Here is a 24,656-nt window from a genome sequence, read left to right as displayed (position 1 = left end):
AGCCAAGAAAGTGCACCAATCTTTAGACTATTTCCCTTATTTTTTCTCCAGAGCATCCCTTCTCCTAAATGCTGCAAAAAGAGGGGATAGCGTGGTGGAAAAACCTAGAATTACACTTCAATGCCAATACACACGCTAAAGTTTTACCATCAATATTCCCTGTTGAGCAGCAGTTACATTAAATACTGGACAAATTGAGACTGTTGGGTTTTGACTTTCTTTTTAAGTCAACCGCATGTTCACTTTTCTGTTGGATATAAAAATAATCCTTATTTTATTTCAGACTTTCAAACCATGCATTGTTACCCCCAGGAGCTGCAAAATGGACGGTGGAGTATTGCCCATAGTTTAACACCTCAAACAAAACTTGGGTTTATTTTCTGACAGTGGGTGCTTACCCAGGCCAGGGAATAACAGACTGCCTTTAACTGTCAGCAGGAGTTTTATCTCCAGGGTCAGGACAGTGGATTTACATACTTAGAGCCAGTACATGCCATCAGACCTCATTTCCCCAGCATGACAGAAATGCACTACTAGTGACCCAGAGTGACAAGTGAAGGTAGATGAGCCAAGACAGGGTCAGGTACATTAAAGACTGAGATCAGAGACTGAGTATGTGGAAAGTGTTCTCTCAACTTCCAGGTGAGTATGGGTCTGCACGCAAAGGGTCATACGAGGATTAACATCAAACTGATAAAGTTTGCTATCTGAACTAAAATCTGTACTGTATGCCCAATGTAGGTACGATTCTGCTTAGCTGGAGGCAAAAATCTACTTTTCTTCACCTTGTACAGAGTAGGCACATAGCTTTTAAACAAATGCCCTGTTCCACTCCTAAAGCAGCTGTATTTTTGTGGCTGACAAGATCTTTAGATACATCTCCATAGCAAAGGCTGAGGTTCAGCCTACAGTCCATGCTGACATACCCGCGCTGGCTAGGACTGAAACAGTTCTTAGCAGCACAACTTCTGGAAACCACGTAAGCATCAAATCCTAGGCTGGCTTACACTACCTGCACTGCTGTGGCTATGCTGACATTAGCACCAAGCCAGCAAGATTGAACTTCACCCGGCGTATCCCCGTGTGCTGCAGCCACGATTCTGCCTGCCATGCACCTCAGCGGCTGCTGCTGCATCCAAGCCTAAGAGCCGTCAGTATCTTTTCAGGCCCAGGCCCTAAGCTAAATCATTTTTCAGTTTCAACACTTGAGCAGTCCTTTGGAGTGCTGAATAACTACTGGATTATTAAATGGGATTTATTCACTCAATAAATAAAACTAGAGCTGGATGTAAAACCCAGAAGAGAAACATCTCTGAAGCTGTGGCTAGGAGCCAAAGTGCTCAACAAGTCAGAGTATTTGGCACACATGCTGTACTGAAATAAAGACACTTCAGCAATTACAGAACACTATAAATGGTTATATAAAACATCTAAAGGCACTGGGTATAGGCTAAGCAGAAAAATAACTTTTTATCATAAACTAAAAAAGGTCTTTTTAGAAACCAAGGTTATCCACCATCAGACTTAACATGAAAACAGCATTAGCCAATACAATGTGAAAAGCTGCTCTAATACTCTCACCCTACACTACCACTTGCTAATAACACCTGGTTCAGGAAAAAAGAAAAAAAGAGGAAAAATTAAATTAAATTTTGAGAACTCGGTCAGAAAACAGAACCCGTTAGAGGCAAGCTCTGTTCGTAAATCTTTTTTGATATTGATAAAGAAACACTACAGATCAGAATGGGTGAGTATTTTAATGAAACAGATCACAGCAAAACCAAGGAGAACTAATGATGATCTTTGAGAACAAAGTTGAATTCTGCCTTCTTTTCTGCTTTCAATGACTAATACAGAGATCAATCCTAAGAAATCACAGGGAAATGGGTACAGATGAAGGATTTATCCTTCATATTCTTAAAATGCATGATGTAACTACAAGTTGCAATCACAAGGGGGAAATAAGGAAAGTTGGGTTTTCACTAAGATAAAAATAACAGCATGTCTACATAGGCAATGTCATTCAAGAAATTTACCTTGCCTGGGCAGCACAGAAAGATTTCAGCCTGAACTATGCAACTCCAGTAACTACCAAAGCACTATCATGTAAAGAGGAAGAAGGCCAGCATGTATGATTTGTTCTATTATATTCTGCTCTCAAATGTCGCCAGAGAATTCTCTCTGTTCAACATATTTTAAGAAAGATTAAATTGAATTTATCCCATTCATGGAGCAAAATCAAACCTAATGACCAAAGTTAAAATGCAAAGTGGTCTTTATGTTCCTATATGGTTACCTTCTGCCTCTACACAAACATCTTTCTTATGACTGTAAGTAAACAACTATTCAAGAAAGGGTTTTAAACAACATTGTTGAATTCTAGACACTTGCTGATCACAAATTCGTAACCGTATGGTTGTTTTCTGATACCGGGTTGCATACAGAGCCATATCTCTGGAGCCAAAAAACACATTATGGACAACTACACCTTTATTTAGTTCTGGAACAGCAATGTGGGAACAAGTCTGAGCTCTTGATCATCAAGCTCTCAGCTGATGAAGCAGTAATAACCCTGTACTAGATCTTAAAAGTAAATGTATCTTGTGACAAACAGATTTGGCTGAATACTTCTCTGGAGAGTAACTTATCTTTTTGGGATCAGCAAAATTATATTAAAAATTGAGGTTTTCAGAGTTTCTAATTTTCTCTGCTTTCTTTCATGAGACTTAATTAAAAATACGCACCCTTATGCCTCCTGCACTAATTCACACATCCTCAGCACCTTTGAAAACCTGGCCGAAAACGTGCACAACTCTGGATATGAGAGCACAGTCACAATGATGCATTTTCAGCTTCAGCAGCAATTCAGCTGAACACAACTTAAAACACATTGCGCAGAAAAGGTTTTAAAGACAAAAGAAAAATACAAACTATAAGAAGCACTTTGCAGGTAGCACCAGGATCAGTTAAACATCAAAGATGAAATAGTCCAGAGGGACATCACTGTTTTACTTCCCAAAAATGTTTATGTCTGGGATTCATTTAAACTAGAATAGGAAATTTTCAAAAAGGGAATTTAGCGACTACCTCAGACTCACACTCTTTATTCACTCACTTTCCAACAGAACCAGATGCTGCACGCACAGGAATGAAGAATCTATACCTGAAATAACCTTTCCCATCATCTTCTTTGATTTCCAGTGACACGGAGAAGGTGAAAATATCACTGTCTGGAGTCTGTGGGGTGGCAATGGCTGAGAGTGGAGTTTGTTTGGCAGAACGACGGAAGGCAGTGGCAAAGCTGTACAGTATTCGGCTCACCTGTGTTTAGACAGCACCAAAGAAAGATCAGAAAGCCACAGACATACAGAATGCATCAGCTGAAACCTACCTGAATTTTCACTAAAGAATAAAATGAGAAGTAACTGTACAAAAATAATTCAGCTTTAGCATCTAATTAACTGGTTTTCTACGCTTCTTAAAAGGATAAACTATTAAACATGCATTCTTATTTCATACCTAAGGTTTCTATAATTATCTTAACTTGGGGTAGAAAAAAGCCAAAAGTGATGAATTACATTACTTCTAACGTGCCTGAAATACTTCAATTTCATTTCAGTAATAACATTTACATGTACATAATTACCATTTGACAAAAAGATTCAACTTACAGCCTCTTGGATTTCACATCGGAAGACATGAATCCTGAAGAGTTCTGCATTGTAGTGGCTTTCAGTGAAAGCAAAGCAATCACTTTCAGGGGTTCCATCATGCCCTCGTACACAGAAAAGGATTTTATAGATTGGATAATTTGCTATTTCTGTGTTCGTCTGAGGATCTAAAAGTCTGTTAAATGAGAGAAAGAGGAAAAAAACCCCAAAGCTTGCACCTTCAGAACAATTATTTCAGCCAGATATTAACTTGCAAGCTTTAACAATGTCATAGCTACTGGTGAAAGTACATCACAAAGAAACTAGCTCCTGACTGTCATTTACTGCAAAACTTGACCAGAGTAATTATATATAAATTGAACAGTATAAAAAAGAACAATGCAACAGACATTTCCACCAATAATTTCCCCATAGTTTTCAGGGCTTAGCCTTCAAAAGCTACACTAATATGCAGCAATGGATAGCCTCATCCCTGTTAAGCCTTGTGTATCAGCCATTTTCCAGCCCTACAAACTAAACACTTTCCAGGCTATTTCCAAAGTCTTCAGCAATAACCACTCCCACTATGGCTTTGGGGACACCTTGGATCATCATAGTATTTCATACTGATCCTTGAACATAAAATGTCTTTGGTAAACAAATTCAAAGCATCACTTTTCTCAGATCTCTTTAAAACCCACATTTTCCACTAAACAAAATCCCAAGTTGCTCATGTCTCCTCCCAGGTAAACTGGTAGCTTGTTTCCTTTGCTAAAAGTAAGATTAAATGCACACAGTCATGGAGTACACCTGAGTGAGCTTCATACCTCACTGTTCCTTCAGAGACATTAGGCACTGACAGAGTCACATCTAAAGAAATCTGGCACTGGCTTCGTAAGATGGACATCATTCTGAGGGCTTCCACTTCACTCCGGGGAGCATTCACAGAGGCACAACCTAAGTAGGTGAGCTTGCTAAACACCACGCTGTCCTCATCTGTCATAGGTGTAAAAGGGCTCAAATCCTCACAGTCTAGGGTGAGACACAAAGTGGAACATAAGAAGCAAGACAAGGTATATGTAAGAAAATTATCAGAGGTTGACTCATCTCTAACTAAATGACAAAAGCGACCAAGAAACACATTACAAAAAGTCAGGTCAGGACAAAATACTATAGGAAAACCCTGCCTGAAAGTGAGTTGCTGATGGCAGAGAGCAACTCAGCTATCCCAACGGTACAACCAGTTCACTCAGAGGGCTTCTTTTAAATATAAGAATGCATTGATTTTCATTACAGCAATAAGATGCATAGACGAGCTAAAGAGACTAAAATTTTATACAGCCAGGTAAGAAATCATAGTACCTCTCAAGGCTAGTACAGCAAGTGTCTTCAGAAGAGAAGACAGTTCAGCATATGTTAACTCTTGCATCACATAACCTGGCTTTTACTGCACTAGTTGATTATAATGGGACAAATGGGGAAAGGTTGGTAGACACACCTGTACATAAATTCTCCTTCCTTTCCCCATAAAAAGCTAGCTCATAAGATACCACCAGGCATTCCACATTTTCTTTCTAACCTCCCTCAGATGGTTTCACCGGCAAACTCATTTCTGGTTTCTGGAGTCCTGCCACCGACACTGGGTTAATGGTAGAGGATGCTGAAGCTTCAAGGACAACAGGTTCTTCCCCATCTCCATCAGTTCTAACTTCTTCTCCATGGTCCCGGTCACTTGACTGATCTTCCATGGGTGGGTCCATCAGCACGTCTTCAAGCTCCCTTTGCAACTGCTGTTCGCTTCCATTCCCCACAATCTAAGAGCCAAAAACAGAGTTGGGACACAAAAAACTGTCTGAATGAAAAAAAACAACAAACGCACCCCTCAGGCACAGGGTCATTCATATGGCTTTTTCTGCCAACCAAAGCAGCAGTTAACAAATTTAACCTAGTTACAACCGTAAACACAAACTGCAATGTGCAAATGCTCACCAGTATGGATTATATCCTCCCTACTTTAACAAATTAACAAGCTCAAAGCAGGAGTTTTCTAGCACTGGAAAAAGTGAGATTACTTTCAAACTAGTCTTTAATCACCAACTCCAAAGACTAGCTTATGACAGAAGAAACTTACAGATGTCCACAGTACAGTGGTCTATAATAATTCTCAAAATAGTACCAGAAAGGGCCAAATATAATTAAATATGCTACGTGGTTCACGGGTAAGACAGCAAGTCTTCATAGAAGCGAAGAATCTGGAACAGGATTGTGCCATCATGCTGAGGAGAAGAGGTAGTGTTGTTTTATTTCCTAACACTCACCTACAGCCTGACTTTGCACTCATTGAAGTAAACATGAAAGCATGAAGCAACCTAAATGGTGCGAAATTAAGTTCTAAGCTAAAAAGAGAATGAAGACATTAATTTCAGGAAACTTAGATACTGTATCTAAGGAAACTCTTTGTCCATTCCTCTGTAATTAATAGGGAAGTGACTGATGCTTTACATAGTTTAGAAATTAAGCACAGAAATGGAGTTTACAGAAGTATTTTACCAGATGGCAGTCAGAGAAAGGTACTTGATTCCATCACTTCAGCTGCTGCTGGTTACTATTGTCTCAACTCTATGAGCTGGTTATTATCGTCTCAACCCTACGAGCAGATATGCATTTCTATATCCTTACATCTCTGTAAGCTTACTGACTTAAGACACTACATGCCAGCTAATAAAATCCAAATTGTGCAACTACCCCAACTTCTTAAAAAGAGTGTAAAAGAAATCTTATTAAAGAAATTTTTATTTTTTTTAAATCTGTAAAACAAGACAGTAAAGAAAGTGGTTAAAAACAGGAGGAAGAATACAGAGCAGACATAAATCTGCCCATAACACAATCTCAGTATTGAAGCAAATTCCATCTGCCTCAAAAGTAGCATCTCATAGTAGAAAATTATATTATCTTGAAAGTACCTGAAGCAATGGCCAAGGTTCTCACATTTCAACAGTAAATAAATCAACCTGAAGTCCAGTTAAGATTGCTGAAATAACACTGGAACAGATAACAGAACACCTTCATGCACACGGATGAGCTTTGCAATGAATTAAATATACTATAAGCAAAACATCAGATGTCACTTAGATATTTGTATGTGCATTTCCACCAGGCATGTCTCAGGAGTAATTACAGCAAGATTAGAGGTTTCTCAGTCAAGTCAGAATTCTGACATATGGTCATTTCCATCGCATCCCCAAAGATGAACTTCTCAGTTCAGAGGGAAAAGGAAGAAACATGAAGTTTACTTACTGTCTTCTCTTTTACACTCAGACCTACAATCTCCAGATAATTATCTGTATCTGCAGCCTCTATCTATATTGCATTAAAGGTGTAAATTGCATATTAGTTTTCTGGTGAAAAGTAACTATTTAATATACAAGAATATTAACAAAAGAACAGAAACTGGAAATACTCTAGAATAGAGCAGAATACAATTACTTTAAGAGAAGAAAAGTCCCAGATCCCTGTTCTTCAGAAGAAAGTAGGCAAAAAATGAAATTCACAGGTAGAGAAAAAAAACAAGCACACAAGATCCTAGAGGTAGGAGGGACATAAAAAGTAATAACCTGGTGACTGTTTTACTACAGAATCTAAACAACAAAACCTAGTGACTGTTTTACTACAGAATCTAAACAACAACAACAACAATCTGTCAGATGTTTATGCTCTTGAAACTTATGCTCAAACTGAAAGTAATTTTTAGGTATGGGTTAGAATACATTGATGTGCTAGCTGGGATCATCTGCCAGGAGCAGGATAGTAACTGCCTTACTCAGCTGTACATCCACAGAAGTATCAGTAACCTGTAACTAGTTACAGGAATTCACAGATTTGCATTTTCCTCCCAATAATTCTAGTATTCATTTGCATGATTCATGGAAGCAATGAAAAATCTTGCACAAGCATGTGGTCATCAAAGGCATAATCCTTTTAAGTATCAAGTTTATTATTCACGTCTTTGCAGGCGTTCATCAGAAAGATGATGATGATGATGATGGAAGATGCACCATGTTACTTTACTGTACACAGTTTATATGTTTTGGAAGAAAATGTAATGAATCAATCATAATGTCCTGCCAGCCTTGTTAAAGCCTGTATATTAAAAAACCTAAAGTAACTTCTAGTTTACAGGACCTGTTTCTTATGTAACTTGAAGTTAAGATTCATTCTGGCAAAAACCTGCATCTCATGCTTTTGCTCACAGTGATTAAACAAATTTCAGTTTTGGGTTTCGGAAAGGAAGGTAAGGAATTTACATCCAGTGAGAATTAAATGTTGCAATGGTATTAACATAAAATGCACGTAAAAAATGTTCTGTTCCATCAAGATTACAAGCCACAAAAGTCTGAACAGTGGTCTACTGTATTTGGTAAAATAATCATTATCAATAACTTGCATCTAGATACTACCCCATAAAACATGATCTTGAAAATAAAAGTTCCTAAAAATAGTAGTGACAGGTAAAACATGAGTCTAAGTTGTTTATGGTGTGACATGAAAAAGGCACATAAAAAAGAAAAAAATCTGTCCCGTAAATATTCTAAAATCTCATCATGCAAATCTTCATTTTAAAAGTAATTTAAAAGAATCCCTCTAAGAAAGCCTTCCTTCTCAGCCCAGACTACCCTCAAAAAAGAATTCTAAAAGACACAGTAAATATACTTTTGGACTAGAGGAGCTCTGCTGTTCTCATAGCCCTAACAGTCAAGTGCAACAAACCAGCTGCCTGAGAAACAAGGCCTAAAATACAAACTACGACTAACTTCGTGTCAACCAATGTCTCTTATGCAACCGTATAAATTCACCATATCGTGGGAACAGCACAGATTAAGATGTAAATATGCTTGAAACTTTGCTGCAACCTAAAAAACCAGTAAGAGGCAGCATGACAGAGTGCAGCAGAACTAAGGGCAGAAGGGAAGAACAAACAAGGCATACCTAACAAATGCTTCATGTAGGTTTGCTTGAGATAGAGGAAAGAAACCATTTGCCCTAATCATTGTTTTCTCCATTTCTCACAAAACTGAAAATTAATTTTACTTGACCTTTAAATAGGAGGTAGCGAACTCCCTTTACAGAAACACAGGGGATTTATTAGAACTGTAGTTTATTCCCTTCTCCTGACACATATGCTGCTGGCCTCTGCTCTGAGAGGTCTCGTTGTACCGTGTAGTTCAAGAACTCCTGCTCTACAGTGTGCTCCAGAAACAAGGCTTTCATAAATCTAGTTCAGTCCCACTGGCAGTGAGCAAAAGCAGACCCAGAAACAATAATGGAAAGCAGAAACAGCTAGCCAATTATATTTCTGGAAAAAAAATCATTGACAACCCCTTTTTAAATTGAACCAAGTATTTCAGCGTAGACAAAAAACAAAACACATTTATGAATTACGACCAAGTGAAGAAAAATATGGTTCCTGACTGTACTCGGAAGAAATATTTCTCTGTCTGGACTTGAGAAAGAACAAAAACTAAAATGTGCATTAATGTCCACAGCACTATTACTTAGAACTATAGCATATCAACAAATTTGAAATGAGAGCCTTAGGTTTGATGTACAAATTTCACAGCCTATCACATTCAGCAAACAGAAGCCTAAACTTCTAGCAGCACCCTCAGACTGCACTTAGCAAATGAAAGATCCTCAAACTGCTTTTCTAAAGAAACACAACACCAGAAAGACACGTGCTCAAACATGAACCTGAACCTATCTTCTGCTTTTCTTAGTGGGCACATCAAAGCAAATGGGTTTTGACATCTACAAACAAACAAACTTAGTTGTAAGTACCAAAGCAATTAGTTCTCCCTGAAAAAACTCATTTGTTCCTATGAAATACATAACCTCCGTTCTCACGTTGTACTGTTAATATTAATCTTCCATATACTACTTAAACACTTTTAGATATCACGGTGACAGTACTTTTAACACGTCTGACAACCTTCACAACTCCACTTATCCATGCACACCATAAACAGTTTAATAATACAGTAAAACTGGTTACTGAATGACTATTTGCAAGCTGAAAAAAAAAGATACCAAGAACAAAGCCATATTCTAGGATAGTATGTGTCGTCTCTTGTAGAACAATAACAAAATACAATTTCTGTTCTTAAGAACAGCTAAAAAGTCTTCCCATTTCCTCTGTTAAAAGTTTTTACCTCCTTAAGCAGAAGGCAGGAGGTTAACAGGAAGATCCCTGTATGGGAGAATTTAGACTGTGCACTGACTACTTATCTAAGGTATAATGTTTCCATTAATCACTCAGATTGCAGCCAATAACTAAACAGCACATACTCTTCAAGTGCCAGAATACTGAAAAGCTCAAGGTGAATCACTTTGTTCAAGGATCGTGCTCAGTCTTGGCACCAAATTCATAAAGAAGTTTATCTTTAAGACCTGCAAAGCTCTGTGACATTCAGTGCCAAATCAGGGAACAGCGTAACTTTATTTTACAATTGTTAATGATCAGGAGGCAGCAGTGCTAACCTTCTTTCCTCATCAAGAGAGACAGCATATCTTTAGCCACCATTTTATAAATCACTTTGGAAGTAAACATACGAGGAAAATTTAAGAAGTAATTTTCAGGAGTCTGTTTGAAATTGATTAAGGATATTATTCTCTGAAATATTTGCAAGCTTTATGAAGATGACTTCTGTATATAATGTCTCTTCAATTTCTTCGATTGTACTAAACAAGATATAGCATGTCATACAAACACTGCAGGACAGCCACAAGGCAATCGTTAGACCAGCAATACAAATAGCTCCCATGTGGAGCAAGGAGCACTGCAGACTACGGCATTTCACGTTTCCAAATTTTCTTTGGGAGTAACAGGATGAAATGGAAAATCTGGTTGACTGTGTCTGCCTCCTGGGGTCTCAAATGATGCATCGCAACTTTGGAAGCTAATAACATACACTGTCACATAAGCATTCTCAAGGTAAACACCACTATGGAGACTATTCTGAATTGTTAAGTATTTATAGCTGCTGGTATTTGCAGCATTAGGAAGACAAGTGTGAGGTTACAGTCTTTCAGCGGTTTTCATAGATAACCAGGCTGATTGTTCAAGAAAATGTCAAATTTTTTTAGACTATCCTATGATGTGAAGTGGCAATCTTCTGCAATAGCAATAAAATGTAAATGAACGTTTTTGCCAGATTAAGCACAAGTAAGATCTTGAGACTCTTAACTAACAGAATTAGCTTAAAGTCCTATGTAGAAGAAAACAGCCACTATAATGGCATGTCTTGTCCAGGACTCAAAGGAATGCAAGAAAAACAAAGAAAGTAGCTGGGAGGTAAAAGCAAGATGAGCAAAAGCATCAAGAAACATTCAACAAAGTCTCTGTTACAACTGCTGATAAGGAAAAGAGGAACACCCAGTCCAACAGGCAGAAGATGTGATTTCTTATCATCTTTAAAGACATTATTTTGAAGATGTAAGTGTGACTATAGACGTCAATCTCTTGCGATGGTGGATTATCTCTTTCCCACAAAGAACACACTAACTTGACTCACTCTAGGAAAGATCCAGTTTTCAACACATTAAAATGATGGAATTTGGAGTGACCACCTTACTTGTATCACTTTGCTTAAAGACTGCCGAAATACAAACTGGGATGAAATATTTTCTTTATGTAGCTTAAAAAAAAAAAAAAAAAAAAAAAAAAGAGTGACAAGGATCTCTTTTCAGAACAGCACTTTTAAAAGTGAGAAGATATCAATGCCCTTCCAATTCACACAAGCCTACCACATAGGCTTGTATTCTCAGATGCATGTCAAGTTGTTAGTTATAACTACACTTCTACATTTCTTAAAGAGAACATTTCACATTGGGGAAAACTTTAATATATGTTTGAATTAACAGATATGGTCAAATCAAGTGTATGTTAATATTGCTTTCTGTCTGAAATCTGTGATAAAATCACAGTTCAAAGTTCTTGACAGTCAGTCTGTTTCATCCTAAGCGCTTCATGAAGGATTCTGCAAAGTGGGAAAAAACCCACAGGTAGTGATGGAGAGAGCTCTTACTCAAAACCTAATTATCACCTCTGACATCAGCAACAGTAATGCAGAAATTACTGGCAAAATTGATTCCTGAATAAGTTCTCCCTTCTGTCAAGTTTTCCACAACAAAGAAGTCCCTCTTTAAGCTCTCTATGGTTAGTTTGATTTAGAAGAATAGGGAACAAACTCAGGTTATTGATTCTTACCTTCAGTCCTGTTTTTTCATCATCACTACCATTATTTGTAGATGGTGTTTCATCCCCTTGCCTGGAAACCAAGACAAAATCTTCACTGTTAAGAGTGGATACCGAGTCTGAAGAGACACTGATTTTTCCAACAGAAGCCTTGTCATCCATGACTTAAAAAGGAAGTTCGATTCATGAATGAGATTAAATATGTTATAAACTCCTGAAAAACAAAAATCATAAAAATACTTATATAAAACTTCATGCTAAAATGCTCCAACGTTTCTTTTCAGAAACCTGCTGACTAGTTATAAAAAGTAACACATCTGACAGTATAACCAAGTTATAACTCTTCTGTCAGTGTACACTCATGGTCCTGCTTTGATTTTGCCAAGCAGCACGCTACTATTAGAGTACTGGTTTCCATAGCTCACAAAAGGGAAGTTAATAAATCTTTTTGCAGTATTTCATGATTGTGTCAGGCACCATTTTCTACACGTAGCACAAAACAGGCCTTTGGAACATACACTATGCCTGCTGACATATTATTAAGGCCAGAACTATAAAGTCCATTTACTTTCTTCAGATAACCTGTCTGCCTTCACCTATGTTCATGCAAAAATTACTTTTGTAGCTATCAGAGCTCACTGTATGCTGCAGTCACATTCTTTTCCCCCCAAAACAAGAGTTAGATCTAACTCTTGATATTTTGTGGTAAGGATGCTCTAAAACCTTGGGCATTTTATGAATCTATGCTGAATCTTCTGTACTGTAACGAACAATAAAAGAAAAGACTTCCAAGAAGCAGGAAGAACAGCGTAGGCTGGATCAGTACTGAGAATCAGAGCCAACAGAGGATTTTAAAAAGCTGGTACTGGCACTGAGAGGCATTTGAAGAAAGGAACAAAAGGTGAAGTTCAGCTGCACACCTTGAACTCTACAGCACAGATTCTCAGAATTCATGGCTCAAAACAGACTGCCGTGATAAAAATGGGTAATTAATTTCCCAGAAACCCAAATATACCCTTATCACAATGGCTCAGGTCTTTATATACTCCCAAGCATGACCAAACCCAAGTGCTTTTTCAGCCTCAAGTTCTGCCTTCCATTTGGTGGAGCACTGTCCCAACCTGGCTTCCAACAGAGCAGCCAAACAACGGGGAAACCTGGCATATCCACAAGCACAGCTCATCGCATTCCTCCCTGAACCAAGAACAATGCACCAAAAATAGCAAAGCCTGCTTTTATTTCTATCAATACCCTTCTCTCCACAGCCACCAGTATGACATGAAATCTGCCAAGAGGACAACAATTTTTTTTTTCCTCTGGGTTATTTTTAACCTGATTACTTTATCAATCGAGTCACTTCACAGTCCTGAAACATGTTTCACTGGACAACTGAAGCAGTACGAAAGAGGAAGAACGGATGCGGGTTGTTCATGAATAACAATATGATTATTGGGTTTCATTTTCACAAGCATGTAACATATTTAGATATCCTTTTCAAAAACATTTTAAGATCCACTGAATTTCAATGAGAATCACCTGCTGAGAAACTTATATATTTTGAAAAGTTTTACTCGCTGTATGTGTCTATCTGGTATTACTCGCATAGATCTTAAAGGTAGGGCGGAGTTCTCATTCTGAACGATGCTTTTGTTCAAAGAATTCATATTAAAACATTTCTACAGAAGTTCCCCATTGCACCATCTAGATAATATATTGAAACACAAAATAAAAATAAGCTTCAAACACTTAAAATCCCTTTGGCTTTACTGTTTTAATTTAAACAGTGCAAACTCATCTGCCACACTAGGGCAGTATGAGTAGAAGAGCTGGCTTTGATCACAAGCAGCTGTAAAGATCATCTAGGCAGGGATCAATTTAGCAATTTATTTTGGTATAGCGCATCTGCCTTGAAGCGTTAATTTTACCTATTTCCAAAGTCTTTCAATGTGACACCTTCCACCAAGATTAACTTCAATTAGAGAAAAAGTATGCTCTGCTTTTGCATACTCCTTTTTTTTAGTAGTGTAGTGTAAACAGACACCACACTTGATCCCGGAGCACAGCTGGCTTAGCCTAACCCCTACAGCAGTTTCACAATACAGAATTGCAACAGCAGAAGGTCCTGATTAACCCAACTTTGCCAACGTTACATTGAGCAAAAGTCTTACTGAAATTACACAAGATAAGACAGCACAGGAAAGGGGACAATGTAGTAGACCACTGTAAGAAGATTTTGTTTATCAGTGATGTACCAGCAAGCAAGGCTCAATTACCCAACCACACTGGAATCAGCCACAGTTCATCGGATTAATGCTCAAATAGTCGAGGTGCAAAAGCAGAGTCTTAAAATTCTAAAAATGCTAAAATATTGCCTGAAGTTAACCAAAGTTTCCATATCCCCATACTTTGCTTTGCATGCATTTCATTTCCTCTGTTCCTTGCCGTCACTTTGTTCCATGCAGACTACTGCACAGATCATTTTACCTGAATCAGAAAACTCACAATGGCAGAATCAACAACAGAAAGCCTATGAGCTCGTTAAAATATGGGCCAGCCTAGAAGGGCACACATCAAAGACCAGCAGAGCAATTAAGTGTGGCAGGCTTATGACTCCTCTGGAATCAAAAAGCAAGAACAAACAACAGCGGTGACAGTGCTCTTTAGTAATACCTGCAACTTGTCTTAAGAATTGAAGCTTTCAGTTCTCACAGTTTAGAAAGGTAGGAGAAAAGACCCCAGCCAGGCACAGATCTCAAGTTTTAACATTTCTCTGAAGAAGCCAATATCTCATTCCTTACAAGGAGAGACTTTGGTTTGTTTCAGCATAAATAAAATATGAGTTTTTGAAATCAGCATAGTTTAGTTCCTGACACAAAACTACACCATAATAATGTAGTATTTGCCTGAAGGTGTCTTTACACCTCTATGGGAGACAGAGTGTCTAGGTAAAATGCATCCCATGAGACAAATTTTTAACAACTTATTTGTTTGCTCACCTGTGTAATTAAATGGGTATGCTGGCCTCTTCTCACACAAAAGGCCATTAGAAAAAGCTGCAAAATGAGAAGGTCAACACAGCTGGCTCTTGGGTCACTGTTTTCAGTTTTATTTAAAATTCTAATTCTCAGTGCAATTCACCTTCACTGCTGCTGTTATACAATGCTACAACACGAGTCCAAGAATCAAACTATCTTTTTAAAAATGTTCTTGTTTATCTTTAAAGCAACCAAACAACAGTCGTAACCTACCTTACTCTCTCTATTCAAGATAACATGCAAAGGAGCAGCAATCACCATGTTAAAATCTCAAACAACCGAAAAAAAAAAAACTATCAGAGTTAGAGATTAGTTACATAGATTTATAAAATATTTATCCTTTACTTTCCTATCTTCTCCCAAGTATTTGGCACCTGACCTGCAACTTGTAATCAAAATTTTCCTTGTAAGCACTGCTAGAATGAATTTAAAAGACCTTAAAGCAAACAATATACAAAAAAAGAAAACTAGAAAACCTTCCATTTTACACTACTGTAAGAGACTGAGGCTTGAATGCCACCTTGAGACATGTGCAACAAATGAAGAAAGGCACTCGTAACTATGGCTGGTCTCAGTCCATTTCCAAGGAGCGCCTGTTTTCCCATGTTTAGAATATCCACAGCCACACAAAAAGCGAGAGGATGAGCAGAAAAATGAATGTTTCAGCTGTGAACTTCTTGGAGTGTTTAAAACAGCAGTTACCTTTAAGTCAACAGCAGATGTAGCACCCTTAGCTCTGAATTTAGAGGGGAATAAAACACAAAACCTAAGTATGTTTTGGGCTTTCAGGGCAGAAAAGAGACTAAGCATGAGAACAGGTATGCAAACTAGACAGGAAAAGAGATTTTTTTTTTCCCCATTCATCTCTTTCCTGGTGTTTGTACTTCAGCTGCAGTTCCTATAGCAATCCACAAAGTTACAGTATATCTGATGAAGAACGCACCAGATATAGAAGAACAATACAGCAATATTAACTAAATTACTGAAGAATGGTATACTTCAAAAAGCTATCTTGAACAGCAAAGTCAGCAAGCTTGGCATGCAAAATAAACTTATATCCTCCATCCCCTAAAATATAAAAACACTAAGTACAATGTTAAAAAACATGGGAGACAATGAGGTAGCACACAGCCAAGACACTGAGGTGACTGATTCAATGCAAATTGATTCACTGAAAATAACATATTTTCTCTTTCTATTCCTCTGGCTTTATGCATAGCTTAACAATATCATCGAGTATGGTTCAGTTTAAACATACAAAGTTCTGCTTTCCTAGTTTTCATCATTAGCATCTTAGTGTGGGTGAAAAGTGGAATTTGTAGCAGAGTTCAGAAGATTTGCAATGTACTTTGCAAAGCCATGTTATGACAAATAAACCAGCATTGTTTAGGACTCTTAGCTCTTTACAGTCTTTGACATCTGTGATTTTTTTACCTTCACAATTCACATAGTCTACACTTAACTGTTTTACAAATACACAGTGAGTCCTGAAAAGAGCCTGGAAAATGCTACAGCACAATGCCATCGTTACAGGCAGTTGCGCCAGGAGCTTAAGCCTAAGAAACGTAAGAGCAAAAGTGATGTCGCACTGACAGACATGTGGGAAAGGAGCTGTGGTTTGACTTCTTCTAAGCACATACACACCGCCTGTATTTTACTGCGGCTTTGGGGGAAAAAAAAAAAAACATACAAGAAAGATCAATCACTAGCAACCTTTTTCTTCTCACATATTGCATGATTAGTCTGCATAATTGTACGTTTGATCTTTACCCACCTTCCCTGCGCAACACACTCTCAAATACAAGGAGAAGTATTTTGCACTCAAAATGAAGCAAGAAAGCCAGCGGAATACTGCATGTGAAAATAAAGATTTAGGATGACTAAAAAGAGTAATTGATAAAAAATAGCAAGTACAATACTAACTTTTCTGTTCATTTTAAAACACACTGACAGCCACAGATGTTCCCACTAACCTCAAAAGCCAGACAGAAAAAAGATATCATTATCTGGAGATAACGCTGCCTCAAATTTCACCCCCCCCCCCCCCCTTCTCAAGAACAGAGAAGGGCAGATCTCAGGAAGCTGAGTGAGTGAATCATTACACATTGTATGCAAAACCAGGAATCAGACAAAACACAGGAGTCAAACTAATACAATCTTTGTTAAAAATCCTTAACAGATTCATATTTATTACCAACATAATTTTGCTTTTAATCTTAATTTGAACTATCTGCTCAGAGGACAAAACTCTAATTTTAGGCTTCTGTAATAAGCAAATTCCCCAACCCCAGAAACATGCGGCAGGTCCTGGGAAACCATGGTTTATAAAAGAAATGCTGACACTGCCTCAGCTAGCCCATCACAAGAATGTCGCTGGAACGAATTAACTATGAACGGTTGGTTCATCCACGCTCCGCGGCTGACGCTTCATCAGCATCAGGCACATCTAAGCGCTGTCTGCATGGGGGAGCCGGGATATGCAGGACACAACCCAGGCTGGAGGCTGGGATAAAGGCAGCGCAGCCAGAGGCTGAACAAACTCTGAAGATGAAGCTCTGTATACTCGCGGCGTTCCTCTCATTAGGATTCAAACAGAAACAGAGAGTTATGCTTACCAGACAAACACAGCACTTCAAAAATATGCTGTGAAAGAACTGAAAAAAGGAGAGTTACATGCGGTGCATGCTGCTAAAAGCTGTCTGCACTTGGATTTGGAAAACAAAAGGAAACCCCTATGCCAAGCTCCATTTGTTAATTTGTTTACTGAGTACACAAAAAAAGTTTGCTCAGGTCCTTGACCTTTTAATGTTAAGTAGAGGCCTTTAAAAAGAATACAGTGTTTCTGTAATTTAATCAGCAAAGAAGTTGTCCACCAGTTACGCATTTTCTAACAAAGTAGCCAAAAACCTCAGAAATCCCATCAAGTTGTGCTTTAACAAAACTTGTAGAGTAAAATTGGGGATATAGATGAAGCTATATCTAACAACACAGGTAAGCAGTGCTTGATCTCCAACTTGTGCTTAAGAAATAAACATGATCTTTTCCCTCTCTCCAAACCTCTCCTGAGTATTTTTTCTCCTTCTCTCCTGCAAAATGCCTTGAACAGGCAAAACTACACAGACGACAACCACAAAGTCTACTTCTACTTGTATTTTCACTTAATTTTCACCGATGCGTGTTTTTAAACCAAGTTAGCACAGTCTGTTTGTTTATACTTAATTTCCATCCCTAACTGACACAATCAGCCCTTAAAAATTCTCTTCTGGGGATGTTTTAACTGAAACAAACGTGTCCTTGCCAACAGGAAGGAAAAAAAAAAATAACTGAGAGAAACACGGACGTTATGGTACACAAACCAAATAAGGTGTCTGGACGGAATGAAACGCCACGTTTTAGGATGCACCTGGAAGCAACAGGCAACAACCGACACAGCCGGGCCACGGCGGGGGAAAGCGGGCGCCTGGCCGGTAAATCCATCACCGTCAGTCCCAGAGGAGCCCGGGGCAGCCCCGGACAGAACGGCTGTCGACCCGACGGCTCCGGTACGCGCTCAGAGGGGTCCCGGGACCACCGACGGGTTTCCAGGCTGGAGGAGCGAGGCGGGTCCCCCCTAGTCCCGTTCCCCCCCCAACCCGCATCCCGGGGAGCTGGCGAGGACGGGCCCAGCCCGGCGTCCCCCCGCCTGCCCCGGGACTCGGACCGGGGACCCCGGCAGCGCCCCAGGCCCCGTACGAGCCGGGTGGGGCGGCCTCACGGCCCCGCACCGAGGCCGCGGCCCCCGGTCGTCCGTCCCCCCCCACCCGGCGGAGGGGACGGGAGGGCACGGCAGCAGGAGGGAGCGCCAGCCCGGTGGGCAGGGGAAGGACGCGCCGGTACGGGGGCGCAGGAGGGGTCCCCAGCCCCCGCGCGTCTCTCGCCGGTGAGGGGCGGGGAGCGCCGGTGAAGCCCCGGAGCGGCGGCGGGGCAGCGCCCGCACGCACCTGGCAGGCACCGCGGGAGCGGACCGGGAGACGGCGGGAGGGGGGGGGGCGGCCCAAGGAGCGGAGGGACGGGGCGGACGAGACCCCCGCCGGCAGCGCGAGCCCCACCTACCCGGCCGCCGCCGCCGCCGCCTCCCGGTGCCGGGCCTGGGCCGCCGCCGCTGCCGCCCACCACGTGACCGGGCGGAGGGGGCGGGCGCCCCGCCAGGCGCTTCCGGGTGCGGGGCGGAGGGCGCGGGAGCGCTTCCGGCGGCCGAACAATGCGGTTCCGAGTCGCCGTCCTGGGCTGCGGCGGCGGCAGCGGCGGCGGCTGTAGGTCCCGGCGGGCTGGCGGGACGAGGGCGGCGGCCCCGGAACGGGGTTCGGAGCGGGCCGCGGCTCCCGCTCCTTCCCCCGCCCCCGCCGCCTCCGTCTCCGCCGCTGGCCGGGTTCGGAGAACGGCCCGGCCCGGCCGGGGACGCGGCGGGTCGCGGGGCCGGCCGGGGGGTGCGGCTGGCGGCCGGGCCCGGTCCGGCGCTGGGGCGGCGCGACCCCAAGCCCGGGCGGCGGCTCACGGCGGCTCTCCTCCCCTCTCTAGGTCCGTAGCCGGAGGCCGCGGCGTGCGCTGCGGTAGGAGCGGCCGCGGGTGCCAGCGGGGGGACGCGGCCCGGCGCTACAGGTACGTGCCCCTTCGGCGGGGGGACGCCCCCCCACACACCGCCGGTTTTGCGAAGGATTTGGTGTTTGGGGACGGTTTTGAACAGCCGCGCGGGGTCTCGGTTGAGCTGTCCCGCAACATCGTTTTCCCCGGTTGTCGGGAAGTACGTGCGGGGCAGACGGTGGCCGTCCGCCTCGGTGGAAGCACCGGCTTCCAGGGGGGAGAGCCCTGCCCTCCCCGCTCGGCCCGGAGGGTCGCGGCTGACCAGAAGTTGGGCTCGGTCTGCCAGCCTCCCCAGAAAGAGGATTTGGGGTTCATCGGGTGGCTTTGTTGTTTGTTGGTTTTTTTTTTCTTGGAGATCAGTGGTAGTAGAAACTGAACGTGTGTCAAGGCAAGTCGCTTCTTTTCTGTTTTCAGTTTGTCGTGGTGTGGCTCTTGTCACCTGCCCGAGGAACGCAGAGCCACTGGAGTAGCTGTGTCGGGTTAGCAGCACAATATAGTGTTACCTTGGCATGGGCGCTTTAACTGCGCTTATATTGTAGTACCCCCAGGTGGAAAAAATAGGCTCAAGAGTAGATTTCCTTCATCGCTTCCAAGAGAAAACACAAAGAGAAACAGTTTGATGGCGCCTGAAATTCACTGAAGATACTGCACGCTGATCTGTTGCTACCGTTTATATTTGCCAAAAGCTATTGCCTCGTAAAATTCAATGTTTTGCCCTAGAAATGGAGATGAGTCAGGCAGCGCTGAAGACAGGATAACTAAGAGACTGGCGGCTCTACTTTCTGTAGATTCAGCAGAACTGTTTGTGCTGCAGAGTGATGCTACCCTGTTTCCGAACTTTCCGTAGTCCCTTGTTTCTGAAGGCTTTTGAAATCCCTTTCTAATTCTCATGTGCCGTACGCTGGAAGATATACCTGATGGGCTTGAGTAGTGAGGAGGTCATGTTTCCGAATGATGTCTGATCAGCAAATTGAAACAACCCTGACCATCAGCAGATACTTCTAAAAATGTTCTTCTTTGAACCCGTCTTGTGTACTCATTCATTTACACTAGGCATGACTCCATTTCCTGTTGTGTACACTGAGCTGATACTTCATGCCCCAAGAGAGCAGTATCGGCTTTTATCTGTAAACTTCAAAGCTTCCTTTCAAGCTTTATGTGGTGGTTGTAATAGTTGTGAGGTGTAAGTTTTGCTTTGTTTTGTTATTTTATCTCACTAAATCTTGCATCATTTAGTCTCCTCTGATTTCTTCACTTCTTGCAATCCCAGTTCTCTGGCACGATTGCGTGAACAGTGTTTCATCGAGAATCAGTGTAGTCTCCTAAATTCTTAAAACAACTGTTGAAAGAGAAAAGACTGATACTTATTTTATGGAAGATCCACTGTTCTTCATTCCAAATACTGTCAAACAAGAACAAACTTCCTAGAGGAGTGATCTTCCAAAGAAGACGAGAAACAAGACTTCCTACATTCCCCAGGTATTCAAAACAGGGAGCCTAGAAGGTGTGATTTATATAATGAGGGGCCATACAGAACGTTTTTTTTTCTATGATCTTTTTTAAAAAAAAAGAGAACAACACACATCAAACCAACCCTTGCAAAAAAACTTACAAGACAATCTAAAACGATGCGTTGAACCCAGTGCTGCAGATACCGTAAAGCTCGCATAGTCCTTCCTAAGACTGGCTTGTCGAAGTTACAGTTACTGCCAACGAGATGTGTCCTATGTCAATATTGCTGCAAATTGTGAAGTGTCCTAGAGGAACTGTAGCCATTGTTCTTGGACTGTAACTCTTAGGAGCAGTATATGATAGATGCCAGAAGGTTAAGAGGGATGTTTGCATGTCTGGCAAGTGCTGGCTACTGTCTTACCTTGAATTCATTTGTCATGAAAGCTATTTAGGCATTGAAGGAAATAAAGAACCAAAAGCTGAAGGAACGTCTTTGTTATTTGGTAAAGACAAAATCTCTGAGGAGTTTTAATGTGGAAGGAAAGCTTTACAAGAGCAAAGGCTGCTAAAAATAATTCAGTGGTTTCCCTTTAAATTCCACACAAGTAGTGTGGAAAACATCTTAACTCTTTAGGATACTGCTTCAGGAGAATTTCTGTCCTATCATCTCTACTTTATATTCAAGCTGCATTAAATTAAAAAAAGGTAAAAGATATTGTAAGGTGAGGTGTAAACTTGATTTTTTTTTTTTTTTAACTTGTAACAGACTTCAGCATTTATCTAGGATAAAACATAACATCTGATTAAACACACGCTTTATATTATTTCTTTAGACCCTTCTAACTTGCATTTTAGAAAATGAAAAAATTCTCAATTGTGTTTTTTTTTCTTGCTGCTTTTCCTTAGGTGTGCCAAAATGTCAGAAAGATCAGATATTCTTCACTTCAAGTTTGACAATTACGGGGATTCGATGTTACAGAAAATGAACAAACTGAGGGAAGAAAACAAATTTTGTGATGTCGTGGTCCATATAGATGACGTTGAAGTTCATGGGCATAAAATTGTATTTGCTGCTGGCTCTCCCTTTTTAAGAGATCAGTTCTTACTGAACGACTCCAGAGATGTAAAAATCTCTATACTGCAGAGTTCAGAAGTGGGGAGGCAGCTGCTTCTCTCCTGTTATAGTGGCATTCTGGAGTTTCCTGAAATGGAACTGGTAAACTACTTGACTGCTGCAAGCTTTCTGCAGATGAGCCACATTGTTGAACGATGTACGCAGGCCCTCTGGAAGTTTATAAAACCGAAGCAGCCGCTGGAGAGCAAGGAGTGTGAACAGCAAAGTGACTCCTCTGAGCTGAAGGAACATCAAGGAGACGACGACTCTCTGCAGCAAGATTCACCTTGTATTCAACCTTCAGAAGACAGTATGGACATGGAGGATAGCGATATTCAGATCATCAAGGTGGAGTCCATCGGGGAGGTAACAGAAGTTAGGAATAAGAAGGATCAGAACCAGTTTATTTCTTCTGAACAAACTGCACTGCATTCCTCAGAGCCTCAACACTTTCTTATCAACTCCACTGTTGAAAACAGAGCAAGTGAAATAGAGCAAAACCACCTCCACAACTATGCCCTTTCATATGCTGGCAGTGATAACATCATTCTGGCCTCTAAAGATATGTTCGGGCCTAACAACCGAGGTATAGACAAAGGCCTCCAGTGGCACCATCAATGTCCAAAGTGCACAAGAGTATTTCGGCATCTGGAAAACTATGCTAATCACTTAAAGATGCATAAACTATTTATGTGTCTCCTCTGTGGCAAGACATTCACTCAGAAAGGCAATCTCCACCGGCACATGAGAGTGCACGCAGGCATCAAACCGTTCCAATGTAAGATCTGTGGGAAAACGTTCTCTCAGAAATGTTCCTTACAGGACCATCTCAACCTGCACAGTGGGGACAAGCCCCATAAGTGTAACTACTGTGACATGGTTTTTGCGCATAAACCCGTTCTGAGGAAACATCTTAAACAGCTACATGGTAAAAATAGCTTTGACAATGCCAATGAAAGAAACGTTCAAGACATAACAGTGGACTTCGATTCATTCACATGTAGCGCTGCTACAGACAGTAAGGTCTGTCAGCAAGCTGATGCAAGCCAGGTACTGGATGCAGGGAAGCTGCCTCAGGCTGTGCTCAGTTTAAGAAATGATAGTACCTGCGTCAATTAAGCAATTAGAAACAGCCCTTTGTAGGGATCATGACTGAGAGGAGCGAACAGTTGGTTTGGGCTCTTACCTAAACTAGTGGTATGCCCTGAAAGGCTACGGATGGATGGATGGCGGGTTGGATTGCAAAACCTGGCAGGTCTTCAGCATTCGTTCTTAGTCTTACTTGATATTTTCTGTGAATAGCAATCTTCCTTCAGGTTTCTGTCTGTGTCTCTACTGTGGATTATGGGGTTAATTGTTTCATTTCTCTCTGATTAGGAGACTCAAGACTAACACCTTTTGAAAGACTGTTGCTGTGGGCTGCAAGTAAACCATCTGCTGTACAGTTAGAGGCCTCTCTGTGTCTGGGCAGATGGAGGAAAGAGCAAAGAGGACAAGTCTGTGAGATAACGTGATTTTTTTTATTTTTTTTTTAAAGCACTGGATAACTGAAAGCACTCCATATAGTTAAATTTAAACTTACCTCTTAAAATTACCTTTCTCTGATCTTACCCCTAGACCCCTACAGTTGAAATGAAGTATTTTTGTGTCACTTTTTTGCCCTTTCTAAACTATTTCAAGAAAATTCTGCTGCCAATCAATGCTATCTTAAAAGCTCTCAGGGTTTTTAAGCTCAACATGTGTTATGAAAAGATAAAACCCTAAATGATTTGGCAGGGTTAGCTGATCGTTGCATAGAACTGTTCAAAATAAGAATAAATTGCAGCTCTGGAATGTGAGAGGCCGGTGCCTGGAGTGCAAGTATGACCTATTTCTTATGCTGTCATACCTAAGATTTTTAAAGGGCACTTACCAGTGTATGTACTGAGACAAGCTAAACACTTCAAAACTAAAAATTATCATCCATCTTCCATAAATTTTGCATCACATAAGCCACAACAGTTGTTGGTTTTAGAGCAAAGCTGGAGTGGAGAAATACTGCTTTTTGACACTGTGAACAGAATCTGTTTTAAAAGCTGCAAGGTATAACAACTCCATGCTTTTCTTTTTTTGTCGCCTTTTTTTTTTTTCCCCTTTAGTTCTTGTATATCTCTCCTTGGTATCTAAAAAGGGCCATGTTAACTTGGAAAAAAAAACCACAAAAATACCTGCCATGAGAACATTAACAACATAAAGTTTTTTGATTTCTTGGACATTCAAAGAATACTTTTTTTTTTAAGTGACCTGCATAGTTCATGACCATTAGTGTTTCACAAAGCCTAGGATGAAGTATAGGTAGCACAATTTCCGTAGGTTAATATATCAGCTATTGGCTGTACTCAGCAATACCTCTTGTATACCGCCTTAAACATCAAATGTAGCGGGAATGGCATGTCAGTTGGGATTCTGGGATTATACTGTATTGCTTCTCAAAAGTGCCGTGGAATTATCCGCATCCCAATCAGGCTGAAAGAAACTAATTTATCAAGGAACAC

At 41.0% G+C, this 24,656-nt stretch overlaps 2 protein-coding genes across 7 annotated transcripts in view; one reads left to right on the top strand and one right to left on the bottom strand.

Moving 5' to 3' along the window:
• RABGAP1 (RAB GTPase activating protein 1) overlaps positions 1-19,112 on the bottom strand; it is a 75,171-nt gene extending 56,059 nt beyond the window's left edge. Inside the window, exons 1-6 of one of the 3 annotated variants that reach the window (XM_075055637.1) lie at positions 19,029-19,112; positions 11,914-12,115; positions 5,230-5,464; positions 4,478-4,682; positions 3,672-3,846; positions 3,164-3,321 (exon numbers count right to left, since the gene is read on the bottom strand). In XM_075055637.1, the coding sequence (XP_074911738.1) occupies positions 3,164-3,321; positions 3,672-3,846; positions 4,478-4,682; positions 5,230-5,464; positions 11,914-12,063 (923 nt within the window). In that variant the 5' untranslated portion in view covers positions 12,064-12,115; positions 19,029-19,112. Of the gene's footprint in view, positions 1-3,163; positions 3,322-3,671; positions 3,847-4,477; positions 4,683-5,229; positions 5,465-11,913; positions 12,116-18,916; positions 18,963-19,028 lie in introns of those variants that run through there. The other 2 variants (XM_075055638.1, XM_075055640.1) reach the window with 2 other exon arrangements.
• A 51-nt stretch (positions 19,113-19,163) lies between these two features.
• Positions 19,164-24,376, top strand: ZBTB26 (zinc finger and BTB domain containing 26). 4 transcript variants are annotated; one of them, XM_075055643.1, is made up of 4 exons: positions 19,184-19,228; positions 19,494-19,574; positions 21,915-23,172; positions 23,500-24,376. In XM_075055643.1, exons 3-4 carry the CDS (start codon positions 21,925-21,927, stop codon positions 23,512-23,514), a joined length of 1,263 nt encoding a protein of 420 aa, XP_074911744.1. In that variant the 5' UTR covers positions 19,184-19,228; positions 19,494-19,574; positions 21,915-21,924; the 3' UTR covers positions 23,515-24,376. The 4 variants fall into 4 exon arrangements, with proteins under 4 accessions (XP_074911745.1, XP_074911742.1, XP_074911744.1 ...); XM_075055644.1 differs by having other exon boundaries at positions 19,164-19,228; positions 21,915-24,376; XM_075055641.1 differs by having other exon boundaries at positions 19,177-19,574; positions 21,915-24,376.
• The last annotated feature ends 280 nt before the right edge of the window (positions 24,377-24,656 follow it).

This window comes from Buteo buteo, chromosome 23 (assembly GCF_964188355.1).
Source record: "Buteo buteo chromosome 23, bButBut1.hap1.1, whole genome shotgun sequence".
NCBI classification, from domain to species: domain Eukaryota; kingdom Metazoa; phylum Chordata; class Aves; order Accipitriformes; family Accipitridae; genus Buteo; species Buteo buteo.
Note: the sequence above shows the minus strand (reverse complement) of the source record. Positions and strands in the feature narration are given on the sequence as shown.